Below are 14,752 nucleotides of genomic sequence, written 5' to 3'. Positions count from 1 at the left end.
AATGGAAACATTGTAGCATGTTTCTACCTGAAATTCAGGAAACATTGCTTCTGAAATGTCCAGACTGCTAATCTCTGTTTACATAAAATTAAGAATCTTAATTAATTAGGGACATTTCCTCCCAAACAGTCTCTTGCTGAAACCTGTACCACAAGGCATAGTTCCAAAAGTGTGATTTAAGGAAGAGAAAGCAGTATGGACAAAGGCAGTGAGACATAAAGCTTAGCAAGCATAACAAAGGAGGGTGTAGAGCTAGGCCAACAACTATCTGTCTCTCAGAGGAAAGGTGAAGTGACCAACCAAGAGAAGAGCCCAACCTGCAAATTCAAGTATATACATTATAGCTTTTCCTGAGTTCTGTGCTGTTGAGTTCACTTGCAGTAAAATCAATGGTTGCACCCAGTGAGATGAGTACAATATTGAATCACTAAACCAACGTATTTTTGAGTATATGGTTCTTTCTGTCTTTATTCAGTGCAAATGTTAAAGCCTACATTTAACTTTAATCTTCTTATACAAGGTGGATTGTGGAATCTCATCCTATGTAAAAAAGGGATTTACCTTGTAGCATCTAAAAATCAAACAGGGCACTCAACTTCTAGCCAGTGATTAATTTATGTTGTGCACATTTAAGAGTATATTCTGTTTGAGATTTTTTTCCAATGAAGCAATATTCGTCAGTCAAATGTGAAGAATATTATCAGAATTTAAATTACTTCTAAAACTGCAATGGCTTTTTTTTAAAAAAAACCTGTCTTGTTGACTTGACTGCCTTGTCATGTGTAGTGGGCCTGGCTGAGCCCCACAGCAGCCCTCGTGGTGCTGCGCTTGTACTGGTAGCTGGAAAGGCGGTGATAACACACCGGTGCTTTGGCTGCTGCTGAGCAGCGCTGGCACGGCATCAGGGCTGTGTCTTCAACCTTCCCTGCCCCCTCTGACCAGTAAGGTGGGGGTGGGCAAAATGTTGGGAGAGGGGGGACATAGCCAGGACAACTGACCCAAAGTGACCAATGGGATATTCCATACCATATGACATCTGCTTAGATAGAAAAGCTAAGAGAAAGAAGAAGGGGGCATTGGTTACGTACAACATTTGTCTTCTGGAGCAACTGCTAGATGTACTGAAGCCCTGCTTCCCAGGAAGTAGCCGAACATTGCCTACTGATGGGAAGTAGAGAATAAAATCATTTGTTTTCCTTTGCTTCTGCATGCATGACTTTTGCTATTGCTTCATTAATCTGCCTTTATCTTGACCCACAAGTTTTTTTTCCATCTTATTCCCCCTTCCCCTTCCCCCCTCCCCCCTCCCCGCCCCCGTTCTGCTGTGGAGGGGAGTGATAGAGTGGCTTGGGGGGCACCCGGCATTCAGCCATTGTCAACCCACCACATCATCCTACAGATTTCCAGCTCAGTGGCTTATAAAATTTGACAGAAAACCGTGTTGCTTTGCATCTGGCATAATGTCCATTTGATTCCTGCTGATGAGTCTTAGCAGTTCTGAGTCCAAATATAAATAAAATTAATCAGTTAATGTTGATTTTGAACTTCTGGTTGCTTCTTCATGGGCTGCTTTTGATAAAGTATCACAGCAATTTCAATTTTCCTTCGTTGGTGCAAGGACTACAGTTTTAGCAGTAAAGATGTTTTTTAAAAAGTTTGCATTTCTGAGCCAGATTAATGACTTGTAATTATTGTGTAGTTTATTTAAAAAACCTGTTGTCTAGACTCTAACTACTACCAAGTACTGCTTCTAGAATATTAAGCTTTGTATGATGCTTACTCAGCATGTCATTCTAACTTTTTGGTATTTCACTGCCTCCTTGTCAATATTAGCTTGCCTTAAAAGCACTTTAATGCCTTGAAGATAATGAACAATTTGGCAGCAAAAATATTTTCTGACTGATTTGGAGCCCCTGCGTAAACTACTTGGTGTCTGAGATCATTGAAACCTATTATACTGGCTATTTTAAAATGAGGATTTATTTCTGTTTGGATTTTGAAATCTCTTCTTGGGAGAACCATTTAAATGTAAACCTATATTTTCCTTTTTAACATAGCTTATGGGCTATAATGGTAGAACATTTTTGCATTTTTATGTTTAGTTTTATTGTAAAGAGCCTTGGGATGCATTTGCATGAAAGGCACTATATAAGCTCATTTTGTATTGCATTGTATTGTATTGTGACAAGTGCAATAATCTCCAGGTTTCCTATCCATTAAAGAACTAATTTCACAGCTCACTAATTATGTGAATGAGAAGGGGAAATAGGTCCTTTTTCTCTAAGGTATGCTGAGCAGATGGCATAGCATACATTTCCACCAGCTGAATCTAAGGTCCTCTCCTGCATTTGGTTCCTAGGCTTGCCTCTGTTTATCAAATAGAACAGGAGAGAGATGTCAGTTTCTTGTACAGCATGACAGTGGGTACTGAGAGACTGTCTCTGTCCTTTGCTAATACAACGTTAGTTAGCACATACAAGGTCTAAACAACCTATTTATTTAGGATGGGACATGAAAACTACTAAAATGAATGTGCATTTTAATGCAATTCTAATTTGCTTCTGATTTATAGAGGACACTGGTTAGATCTGTCATAGGGATTTAAACTGACAGCCATAAAAATGTTATTAATGAATCAACTGAGTACCTTTGGAACTGTATCTAGTCTGAAATTACAGACTAGAAACAGAAATACACTGTTTCCTTAGCCTGTGCACTTTCTTCATAGCTAAGATTTTACTACCTTGATAATCTTTTTTTTTTTCTTTCGCATCACTCATAGAAATAACTGACTTGAATCAAACATACATACAGCAGTTTTTATAGCACCCTAATGCACTGTTTTTTTAAAGTAACGTGAGTTGTCAAAGATACCAGTGTTCTCCTGTGATCCTGAAAAGTTGGTATTTGGGCCCTTATTTGCAGCAGGAGAAAATCTGAGGTTGGAGATCCTTATTTAGGAATCGGCAATAAGGCTGCCTTTTACAGTTCCATGCAAGCAATCAGACCATTTTCTTCCTTTAACATAAGTAGTGCTAATTTTTGTTTCCTTCTTTCACTGCTGGGCTGTCACATGTGCTTGTTTTGTGTTCATGGTTCTGATTTCATTCTAATTTCAGACGGATGCAGCGCTAATGTATGATGCAGTTCATGTGGTGTCAGTGGCTGTCCAGCAGTTCCCACAGATGACTGTCAGTTCACTACAGTGTAATCGCCACAAACCATGGCGCTTTGGGACCCGCTTTATGAGTCTCATTAAGGAGGTAAGTCACTAATAAAGTGTGATGCTTTGTTACTTTCCTTTCTGCCAACTCCCGTTTTCTTTTTTTTCAACTCTACTTGAATTCTGCCTTTTCTTTTCAGAAGACGGAAATCTCTGAATTTGTTGTGTGTAAAGAGTTTAGCAGGCAAGGCAGCTTTTTTATTTGAAAGCAGGTTTTCCTGAGGTATTAGTTGGAACAGAGAAACATAAAAAAGGTGAAATGACTGCATTCAAAAGTAAACTTTTGCTTGTAGATAACTGGGGGGTGGGGTGGGAAGTTTGTGTGCGGAACATTTGTGGCATAAAATCCCAGACCCCTGAAACACCAAACAATAGACTGACTATGAAAAATCCAGCAACCTAATACTGGTGTAAGTTCAATGGGGCCAAGAATGAAGTTTACTCCCTGGTTTTAATTTTCCCTTTTTTATCCCCTCTGGTGAATTAATATATGTGGCCTTGGCCTTTTAATAAGCTGTTTAGATAGATGGTGATTTAAAGTAAAGCTAGGAGATTTAAGGTGCTAAATGTGAACACTGTAGAGTATTCAAGTCTCTTGTACTGTAAGTAACTCCTAATACAGTATTTTTCATTCTAGATATGAAAAACATTATGATAAAAAGAACTATTTGCAGTGGAATATAATCCTGTTTTTAATATTGGTTCATTTTAGGATGATAATTTTGTTTTCCACATTCCCTCCTCTACTTTAGTATAGTTTCAGAACTAGGTAGACTTTGAGTTACAAGAAAATGAGGATGTTGTACTTCATTAAAAGTAAGGTATCAGCTCTGGAAGACTGGCCCAGTTTTTGCTGTCTCTGTGGTTTTAGGGGACTCAGCATCTTGTAAAAGTAAGCCTTGATTTGAATTAAATTTCCTGACAGAAAAATGAAATCTAGCATTCATGGAAGAGATTGGGGTTTGGGGTGTGTGGCTGGGGAGGGGGGTGGGCGTGGGCAAGTGGGGGACATGCAGGGAAGCAGAAGGGGAAATGCATGCATGACTCATGGAGGAATGAAAACAAAACAGTCTTTTATCTCATTTAGTTAAAAGAGTTTATTAGCTAACAATGAAAGTTGTTTAAAAAATTGTCTGTGAAGACTGAAGAAAGGTTAATTTAATGAGCAAAAAGTGAATACGAATTATGTTTTAAAAAAATCAACCACAAGATAGATTATATAGATAGAATTAATAATTAGTATTCCCATTTTGGCAGAAGTAAAATTTGTTCGTTTTGGGCAAAAATAAGGAAGAGGTATTGATTTATAGAAATTGTTTTTTCTTTCTCCATAGGCCCACTGGGAAGGCCTCACAGGCAGGATAACTTTCAACAAAACCAATGGCTTAAGGACAGATTTTGATTTAGATGTTATCAGCCTCAAGGAAGAAGGTCTTGAAAAGGTGTGTAAGATGTTTACCTCCAAAGTGATGGGAAACAAAAGAAAAACCCATCCCCTAAAATCAGTAGTGTTTTCAATAAAATTTCATGTGTTACATAAAACAATATACCTGTTCTCATCTTGATATCTGGTTTCAAAGCCTTCTAGTAAAAGCTGTTGTACTGATGTCTGACAATTAGTGTCCTCTTAACTGTGTGCTTCTAGCCACATTCTCACATTCAAGAGTACTGGGGAAGACTGAATAGCTGGACCTGGAGTCATGCGTTATTATACTTTGTCTTCAATCTATATTGACTTTAATTTTAGTTGTGATTCCAATCCCATTTTCTACCATCATGTGTGAACCTGTTGGTATGTGTATTTGCATTTTCTTTACATCTTACTAATTTAAGAATAATTACCTTTATCAGAATGAAAGAAAATAGCTTCATTTTGGCAATCTTCTATGTTTCAAGAGGGAACTTTGATTCTTTCCTTGGAATACACATTTTTGTCTGTAAGTGGTACTGAAATATTAAGGATAGGTAGTCTGACAGATTTGTGTTTTCTGGCATGAATTTTTGTTGTAATGATGGAATGGAAGACCAAAGGAATGAGAAATCCCCTTTCTATGTAGCCTAATATTGTCTATATTTGAAATAAAGGCCTTTGGAAACACGTACAGATATCTGGCCTGCCTACATGACACCATGATGATCTGAAATCGGATCATCTTCCCTCTCTTCTCCAGCCACGCTGCCATGGAGAGGCAATGTAGGAAGCTGCAGTATCTCACATTATTGTGATCAGCAGACAAAGATTTTGCAATTTGCATCTACATTACAGTTTGTGTTTAGCTGTGGTGTTCAGTGTTCTATAAGCACTGTGTTTTCCTTTATCTTCAGATAAAGTTTTATCAGCTATGGCTCCAGGGTGATATTGTGGCCACAAATAAAAAGAAATTAAGGAAGGGACCATGCTACAGGGTCGTACTTTTTTTCTGAAAATCATTGAGTGGAGAAACTAGCATAAACAATGTATTTCTCCAGATCTTTCCCCCTCAGTACTAGTTTCCCCCCAATACTTGAAATATTAATATTCTCTTGCTAGAAAGATTTCAAAAAAGTTCAGAAGCCATGAACTTGCTTTGAACCACTTACATAGGTAACAATATTTTTGAAAATGTCCAGTGGCAAACCTGCGATTAAAGGACTATACCATACTTTAAAATATTCAGCAATCCACTGACAGTAAGGATTCTTCCTAGGGAGTATTCCATGAAGGCAGCTCTGGGAACTTAAAGGGGAAAAAATATATATGTATAGTAGTAATTAATTTGAAAAGCAAATTAGCTTTATGAATGAGTAGAATAGGTGCAATGCAATCTGTCTTCCTTACTGAAAACATAAATGGAAGAACTGATGACATGGGAATAGCTAAATTAAGTCAGTAGTGGCTGAAGAGTCTGCATCTAAGTTCTAACTGTTGAAAATGAGGAAAGAAGTCTCTCTAATCTAGGATGGCTTTTAGAACATTGGGTAGCATTTGAGAATCATCAAGCAACATGGGTTTTCTGGAAAATAAAATCTCAGTTGACAATTGGGAGATATGTACCCCACTGAAAACAAAGAAATAAATCAGGAAGGTCTACAGAGATTAGAAATATGGGAAGAAAATAAAATTTAACAGGAAATACAGTAATCTAAACCACATAATAGAAAAAAGGAACTTGCTAAACAGTAATAATCAAAGGTATGTAAGAGACAACAGGAATGATTGTAAAATTCTATGGATAATGAGGAAACGCTAGCATGTGCTTGAACTGTGTATACAGAAATCCACAGAAAAGGAAGATACTTTTCTACTGCCTTTATAGCTTATTTTGGCCATTTGGTAAAGGGATGTGATAATATTAGTTTTTCACCAAAATATGCTAACAATCTTTAGAAAGAGCAGTAAGAATTAGTTACTATGTATTAGAAAAGTATATGAATTAGGAAAGTGTTAGCAAAGAATGATGAGGAATGCTCTACAGATTCAGTTTCTATAGAGTGTAGTGATATGATATTAGGAAAATTAAGTTGCATGCACATTAGATTGAATTGCTTAGTAAATATTTTGAATGTATAGGGTATTTTACTAAGAAAGAGAAATCAATGCTGAAAAATAAATGTTTTTCTGTGAAGAAAACTTGGTTACTCTGAAAGATTACAAATCCTATTTTTGAATCCAGGGTGAGTCATTAAACTGTAGAGCAGGACACTTCCTAGCAGAAAGAGTACATTTTAGCCAGGTTTGGTTTTGTTTTTTTTTTATTTAAAAGAGCTGTCTCAGATGTTTTGGTGGTTTTTTTACCCACAAGATTGTCTTCTGTTAAACCTATGATGAATCCCTCTCCCATCTCTCAGTCCCATACCTACATCACACACTTTTCCTCCAACTTTCTGCTACTCTCACTTCCTGTCCCTTCCCTCTTTCCCTGCTCTCCTTTTCTTCCCTCTCTCCCTTCCCCCCTCCCTGTCCATTCCTCTTTCCATCTAATCCCTGTCCACTTGTCCCTCTTCACCTCTTTGCTCTTTCCACTCCCTTTCTATTATCTTCTTTCTTCAGGAGTCTTTCCCCATCTGTGACCTTCTCTTGTATGTTCCTGATGTGTTTTTCCAAACCACCATCCTGTCAAGCTTCTCTGTCTATGTAGTTAGAGTTCCTGAGGTTTTGTTCTATCTATTTATTTATTGATTCATTTTGTGGTATGAGAGGAAATAGGGAGATGGAATGCAATCTGTAATGGTTTTGTGACAGAATGGGATATCTTGAGGAGAAAAATATTCATGGAGTAGACAAAAGAGAGTTATTGTGAAGTATTTCTGGAAGACCTACTTTTTGAGATTTTGTAAAAAAATGTCCTATATAAATTGCCTGGTTGGTGTAATGAGAAATAAATCATGTATTTTATGTGCAGTGACTGCTGAAGTCAGTGATAATAGAAAGATTGCTCACTGATTTAAAAAAGATGCCACGTGTGATCTTAGATATTACATGATACCTGTTCCTGAAACGGTTGAATGAGAGGTGATAATCAAGTATCAGTCAATAAGAAGTATGCTTTTCCAAATAAAAATTAATGTCTGACAAAAATGATAGCTTCTTGTAAGATGAAGATGACAAAACTAATAGATGATTGAAGTGTTGCTAATGTAGTATACAACAAAATTTGCTGACAATCACTCTGGACACACTGAAACTATTTATGTTTGAACACAGTGAAAATCCCAAACTTTGGCAATCCAGTATAATAAGCAAATTATCATTTAAATTACAATCAATCAGTATTTACAGTGAAGCTGCATTGTGAGGAAAATTATTTTATACTTTAGGGAGATAACAGATACCTGAGTTTAATACCACTTTTGATATGCAAATTTGTCACTGAAGAAGAATCACATTTCTTGAATAGAGGTGTTAAGAACTGACTTGAAATATTGCTCAGGAACCTACATACGGAATGAATATAAATGACCCAAAATGAGTTGTGATTCATTGTCCAACATATCAATGTAAGATCTTGCTTTATTTAGTATCTTCATTAATGACCTGGGAAAAAACAGCAAGTGGCATAAACAAAGGGCTTGATAAAATTTAGAGAAAAAAGTGGGTTTTCTCTAATCGGTCTACGGAAGCCAGAAATATTGGTATTAATATGATATTTGGCAAAGGAGGCAAAATAAATGAAGCAATTCACAAATGGGATATAGACATAAATAAGGAAAAAATATTACTCCCACTAGAGTAGAAATTATTTTCTTGATGTAATCACCACTATTACTAATTAATCTACAAAATATAATAAAGAAAAGTTAGCAAACTGTAGACACATTTATGAATTCTTTGAGGATTGAATACAGCTTTGATTTTGGCTGTATAGTTAGACAATTGGTACACTGCAGAAAGGCAGTGATCCTTCCTGATGCAATGCTTGTGGCACTTTACTGTATTATTTATGTACACTTTTGATTGTCTCAGAGCCAAAATGCCATTATTTTTCTTAGGAAAATTTTGAAGGAAATTAAAAAAGAAAACTTGAAAGAATACTTGCTTACTCATAAATTGCTTTTACCCAAACATGCCTAAGTAAGAAGCTGCTTTAATCATTGAATCATCATAGAATCATAGAATGATTTGGGTTGGAAGGGACCTTAAAAATCTAGTTCAGCTGCTACTGCCATGGGCAGGGACATCTTCCACTAGACCAGGTTGCTCAAGGCTCCATCCAACCAGGCTCTGAACACTTCTAGGGTTAGGACATCCACAACTGCTCTGAGCAACCTGTTTAGTGGCTCACTACCCAGAAGTAAAGAATGTCTTCCAAATATCTAATCTAAACCTGTCCTCTTTCAGTGTAAAACATTACCCCTTGTTCTATCACTACATGCCCTTTTGGGGGATAACGTCTCATGAGACTGATGCTCAGTAAACTGCTCTAGAGTACATGTAAACAGTGAATTTTAAGTTTCAGGAGCATACAATGCTTTGGTTTTGGGGTGATGGTGAATTTTGTACTGGTTTTGGCTGGGATAGAGTTAAATTTCTTTATAGTAGCTTGTATGGGGCTATATTTTGGATTTGTACTAAAAAAGTGTTGATAACACACTGATGTTTCAGTTATTGCTCAGCAATGCTTACACAGCATAAAAACCTTTTCTTCTTCTCAGCCTGCTCTGCCAGTGATGGGGCTGGGGGGGCACAAGGAGCTGTGAGGGAACACAGTCGGGACAGCTGACCCCAGCTGGCCAAAGGGATATCCCAGATCATATGACATCACACTCAGCAGTAAAACTGCAGGGCAGAGGTTGGTGGGGGTTGTTGGTGGTTAGTGACTGGCTGGGCATTAGTTGGTTGGTAGTGAGAAATTGTTTCCTTTTGCTTCACGTTTTCTTGGGTTTTATTTTCCTCTTTTGATTCCCCCCCCCTTACAATCTTTTAATATATATTTTTTTATTATTAAACTTTTTTTATCTCAACCCATGGGTTTTCTCACTTTTAGCCTTTCAATTCTCCTCCCATCCTACTGGAAAGGAACGAGTGCTTAATTGCTGGCTGGCAGTAAACCATGACAATTATATTGGATTGGTCTTGATAAGGGTAGTTGCTTTGAAGAAAGTCTGAGTGTTACTAAGAAAAGACTACAAATATGATATTTTTTTTTTTTTTAATAAATAACTTGCTGAATTGTGATTGGCTAGAAACATATCTTTACTATGTGGCAGATCGCATTTTTATTTTACAGAGGAAACATGCACTTTAGGCACACTGTAGGAGATAAACTAGGATCATGCCGTATTGTTGAAAATAAATGGGTTGAGGTGGCTACCACTTCTTAAAATACTGAAATTGACATAGCTATTCTAAATATTTACCTGTGAACTTTTTATTTGTATGCAACTTTAATTTATACTACAATCATTAAAAATTTCTAAGCCTGAATATGCCTTTCAAGTTACATTTATGCTTAACTTTATAGATCAGTTCAGAAATAGATTTTGTTAATGGCCAATATCCTTGAAAAAAGGAGAAAATTGATGAGGTTTACAAAGCTTTATGTCCTTAAATGTATTGCTAAATGTCACAAAAATCCAACTAATACTTCCCAAAGAGACTAGTAACTGAGCTGAAGTCCAGTATAGTTTCCTTCTTAAATTCCTATTTGCTGAGCAGGCTATATAAATTTTATGCAAAGAATTATTGTAATCAGTGCTCTCCATCCTAGATAGCAGTCCAAGAACGTATCATAATTATCTTTAGTTATTCTACTATATAAAACTATAAAAGGTTTAAACCCCAAATTATACATACATATATATACCTATACAAAACTGTGTAGTTTTCAGTACTCAGAAGTTGAATAATTATTTATTCTGATTTAACAGGTCTCATATTTTAGCTTAGTTTTTATTATTTGGTAAGTACTTTTTTCCTAGAGTATTATTGCTTCATAAATAATGCCAATTACATTTTACTATGAAATTAATATTTTTGGAAATAAGTGCAATTGTAATGATCTTTTTTTGGAGACCGAATGCAGAGAATACTTGAATGTGAAAGAAAAAAGTAATTTTAAATTTGTGTGAACATTCACCAAACTTCATTATTTGCTGATTTCTGTCTTTCGGTAATGACTGATTTTTAAACACTTCTAGTAAGATTTAGTTTTGAAAATGTACTATTATAGAGTAGTCAATATTATGAGTGTTATTTAAGAATTTTTCTTCAGTGGTATAGGATTGATTAACCATTTGGAAACCTCAGGGTGTACCTGGTTGAAACTGCGTGGCAAACTAATAATAAAAGACTCTAAAGAGATGATGTCTTCATAGACGCTGGCAATTTTCTAATCAATACAGATTCTGAGAAAATGATGACTCTACAGTCAGATTTTCAGCACATATTTCCTAGTTTTCCTCTTTATCTATCTTTCAGTAATGACTGTTTCAGTGGTCATAATCTCCAACAAAATGGAAAAGATTAATTTACTGTTCGTTTCCTATTAGTAAGTCTGATAGGACTTACTAATTACAGGTTTACAGGTTTAGAACTTGTTCCATACAGTTATGTAAAGAAGTTATCTTGCCTTGCCACCATTGTCTTAGAATAGATGATGCAATTTAATTAAGGCATTGCAAATTAAAACCAGATTTTTTTTTTTAAATTACCAAATCACCAACACCCCCCATCTCCTACCCCAAACCCAACTAAAAAATAATTGTGGTTTGTTAAAGCAACAATAAAATAATGGAAATGTCTGCCCAAATCTTCTGCAGGACTGAAGTAATTGGATAGTTACCTAATAGTTAAATACATGGAAGCTTGGATGCAAGTATTTAATCACTGAAGTGCAGTTGGGAAACTGTATTCCATGTTCTTGAAGAGCACCCTGATTCTTATGTTACAGAATACTCTATGATATTTGATGATGAGTCTTTTAGTAGCTTTTGTTGGGATTGTTTGAACTTGAATAATCTGATTCTTGACTAAGCTAATTCTTTGTATCACAGAGATTCTTTGTCTCCCTGTGGAGCACAGTGTCAGCTTTGTGGGAACTCCTGGTCTGGGTCCTGTGCTATGGATAAGTGTTAATGTGTTCAAATTGACATGCTCACTCCAGAAAAGTCTAGCCATTTAGGGGACCTGAATAGAAGAATAGGGGGTAAAGGGCTTAACAGCCTCCCTGTGACTGTATTTGCAGTGTGAATATTCTCTCTAAGGTGTATATTAGAGTATCAATTTGTTTCACTTTTTAGGAAAACTGGGAAGTTTGTTGGAAATAAATGTAATGCAGTAGAAGTATATTATAAATTGTTTGAATTGCAGTTATATGTAGTAGGCTACCTTGATTTGCTTTTTCTACATATTTAGTATTTAAACTTTTCTATTGAAAAAAACAGTAGCAATTCTATTCTAATCAAAAGACTACTTTAAAACTAAACCACTGCTTAAAAAAATAGAAAAGAATGAATTTGCTGCACTGTTTATGCAGTTTTCACTGGAAGAAGTGTGATTTAGGAGCTATATATATCAGTAGTATATCAGAATCTGTGGCATGTCATTCAGTTTGAGCTCATTAATAAAGATAATAAAGAATGTCTTATTTGGAACATATAACTTTTGTTCCATTTCTTAGATTTCTGGTTCATAAAAATAGCAATACAAGTACAATTAACCTCATCTATAAATATAGTGCAATAATTTATCAGGGAAGAAGTTCTTTTTTAAAGTAATGTTGTTGATAATTCTTATAAGTCTATATGGATGTAGTTAGATAAACCCCAAATTCTAACAGCTAATACATTTGCTTGTGGCTGTGGCTACGTTAAAAAGGGAGGAAGTGTTTTACTAACTATGTATTAGCTTTTATCAATATATTTTATCAATATATCAAATAAATAAATTTGAATTGAGAACTTGAATGAAGTACATGATTAAATGATTTTAGCATTTGAAATTCATCAAATAAGATTATGATGGTCCCTTAGAAATTTTTCTGCTACTTGTGTACCCGAAGTTGAATCTTATAGAGATTAGTCCAGCTTCAATTATGTCTAAAAATAGCAGGGACAGGCTCAAGTTCTGGTCTTTGTCATTCCTTGTTACTTTATTCTAGTCCAGTATTTCTTTGAAATACTATGATTGCCATAATTAACAGAACGTTGCAACTAAAAGTTCTTAATCTGTTTAGTTTCTTAATTGTGGACAAACTGCAAGGCTGAACATTTTGGGTTTCCTAAAAATACTTTCAGGTCACCAAATGAAACAGTATTAAAAGAGTAAATGAAAAAAAAAGGTTTTTTTGGTAGAGGTTTGTTTCAGTACTTTGAAATGATGTATTAGATGTTATTTTTCAATTATATTTCTGAGACACACGTTGTCCTTTTGCCCCTTCATGATTCTTTCATCAGTTTACAAGCTACTGAATTGCCAAAATTCAAGAATCACAGCCATTCAAAGTAGTGACTTCTTGGAACAGAAGAAAGATAAAATATTTATTTCTGTGGAACAGAAAATTGCAGAAAAGGAACAAATTTGACTTTTCTTTATTACAACTTCTGTTGATTCATGCTCTGCTGTATTCTCAGTTTCAGAAATGAAACTTTTTCTTTAACCCGTACCACACTGCATCCTGAACTTACTTGGCAGCCATACTGCAACAAATCACTTAAAACTATACAAACAGTTTCTCAGGAATCAGTTGAAAATTTTTAAAATATATATATATATATCTGTGTTTATATGTACTTGTATACATACAAACATACATATATATAGCCAAAACTCACAGAATTTAAAATTTTCTGGCTAGATCTTGTTTTATAATATTATAGAATCATAGACTCTTTGAGGTTGGAAAAACTTTTAAGATCTTTACGTTATATTATGTATATTTTTTAACATTTGAAATTATATATAAAATCCTGCCTAAAACCAAAAAAAGAAACATTTTTTTGGGCTTTTTTTAGACAATTGAGTAATACAAATATTCTGATGTGAAAAAAATAGATAGTTGTACTTACTGCTTGCCCATTTTAGTTGTATAGTGATGAAATTGCAGATAAATGATGTAATCATAAGCCCCATTACTTATTGTTTAGTATGTGAGATGTCCTTGACTTGAACCTTAAAGCATAATCCTGGACCTCCTTACTTAGATAAAAATCCTATTGACTTTACTGGAATAAGAATTTCAAGGTATAAAATGTCTGTAAATCAATTAAGTTATTACACTTAACCCACTTTCAGCTTTTTCCATTACATTTTCCCCAAAATATCTTTTTGCTCTGCTCTTCTATCTGATTACAGAAAAGGGTAAATCCTGTAGAGACAACGCTCTCTGCTCTGCAAATGAATTTCCACATAAGTGCTAAGTTGTCTTCAGATGTGGTTTATCTTAGAGAATGAAAGTTAAATTGAAAATTAGGTATTCAGAGTAGCTTCAGACATTCTGTGCAACATTTTTCCACTTAATGTCACACTTCATGAAATACACTTTGAGGTATTGTGAATCATATTTTAAACAAGCAGTCTTTAAATGTAATGACAGCCAATAATATAACAGGATTTATAATAAATATTACCTTTTTTTTTTTTTTCCTGTAACAATCTGGTTTCCCTTATAATGTTCTTTTCTAGATGTGGATATGGAAAACTTACACTGTAATTTATTGTTTTGTAGGTTGGAACTTGGGATCCATTGAGTGGCCTTAACATGACAGAGACTCAGAAAGGAAAACCAGCAAACATCACAGATTCCCTGTCCAATCGCTCTTTAATTGTTACCACCATCTTGGTAAGCAATTATATTTGCTTTTCCAGAAATACAGTTGTGCAGGAAAGCTAATAGAATATGCTATACTAATTACAACAGTAATGAACAGTCTGTAGTATATGTTACACTTAGAAATTACTCTGTCATGAATGAATTCCAGTTGCCAAGCTAGCCATGGATATTTGTTCTCATCTAAATTGTAAGTAAGTTATCATGATTTTAGAATTATATTCGTTGATTAATATTTTCACTTTCCTTATTATTGGCTAAATTGTTTGGTTCCTTCACAAAG

The 14,752-nt window shown here is 35.0% G+C and overlaps 1 protein-coding gene across 2 annotated transcripts in view; it reads left to right on the top strand.

The window, feature by feature from the left end:
* The window catches only part of GRIK2 (glutamate ionotropic receptor kainate type subunit 2), a 409,634-nt gene that overhangs the window by 216,426 nt on the left and 178,456 nt on the right, over positions 1-14,752 (top strand). For both annotated transcript variants that reach the window (XM_040599269.1, XM_040599270.1), the window contains exons 7-9: positions 3,120-3,263; positions 4,558-4,665; positions 14,368-14,481. In XM_040599269.1, coding sequence (XP_040455203.1) covers positions 3,120-3,263; positions 4,558-4,665; positions 14,368-14,481 — 366 coding nt within the window. The remainder of the gene's footprint in view (positions 1-3,119; positions 3,264-4,557; positions 4,666-14,367; positions 14,482-14,752) is intronic.

Source organism: Falco naumanni, chromosome 6, assembly GCF_017639655.2.
Source record: "Falco naumanni isolate bFalNau1 chromosome 6, bFalNau1.pat, whole genome shotgun sequence".
Classification (NCBI taxonomy): Eukaryota; Metazoa; Chordata; class Aves; order Falconiformes; family Falconidae; genus Falco; species Falco naumanni.
Note: the sequence above shows the minus strand (reverse complement) of the source record. Positions and strands in the feature narration are given on the sequence as shown.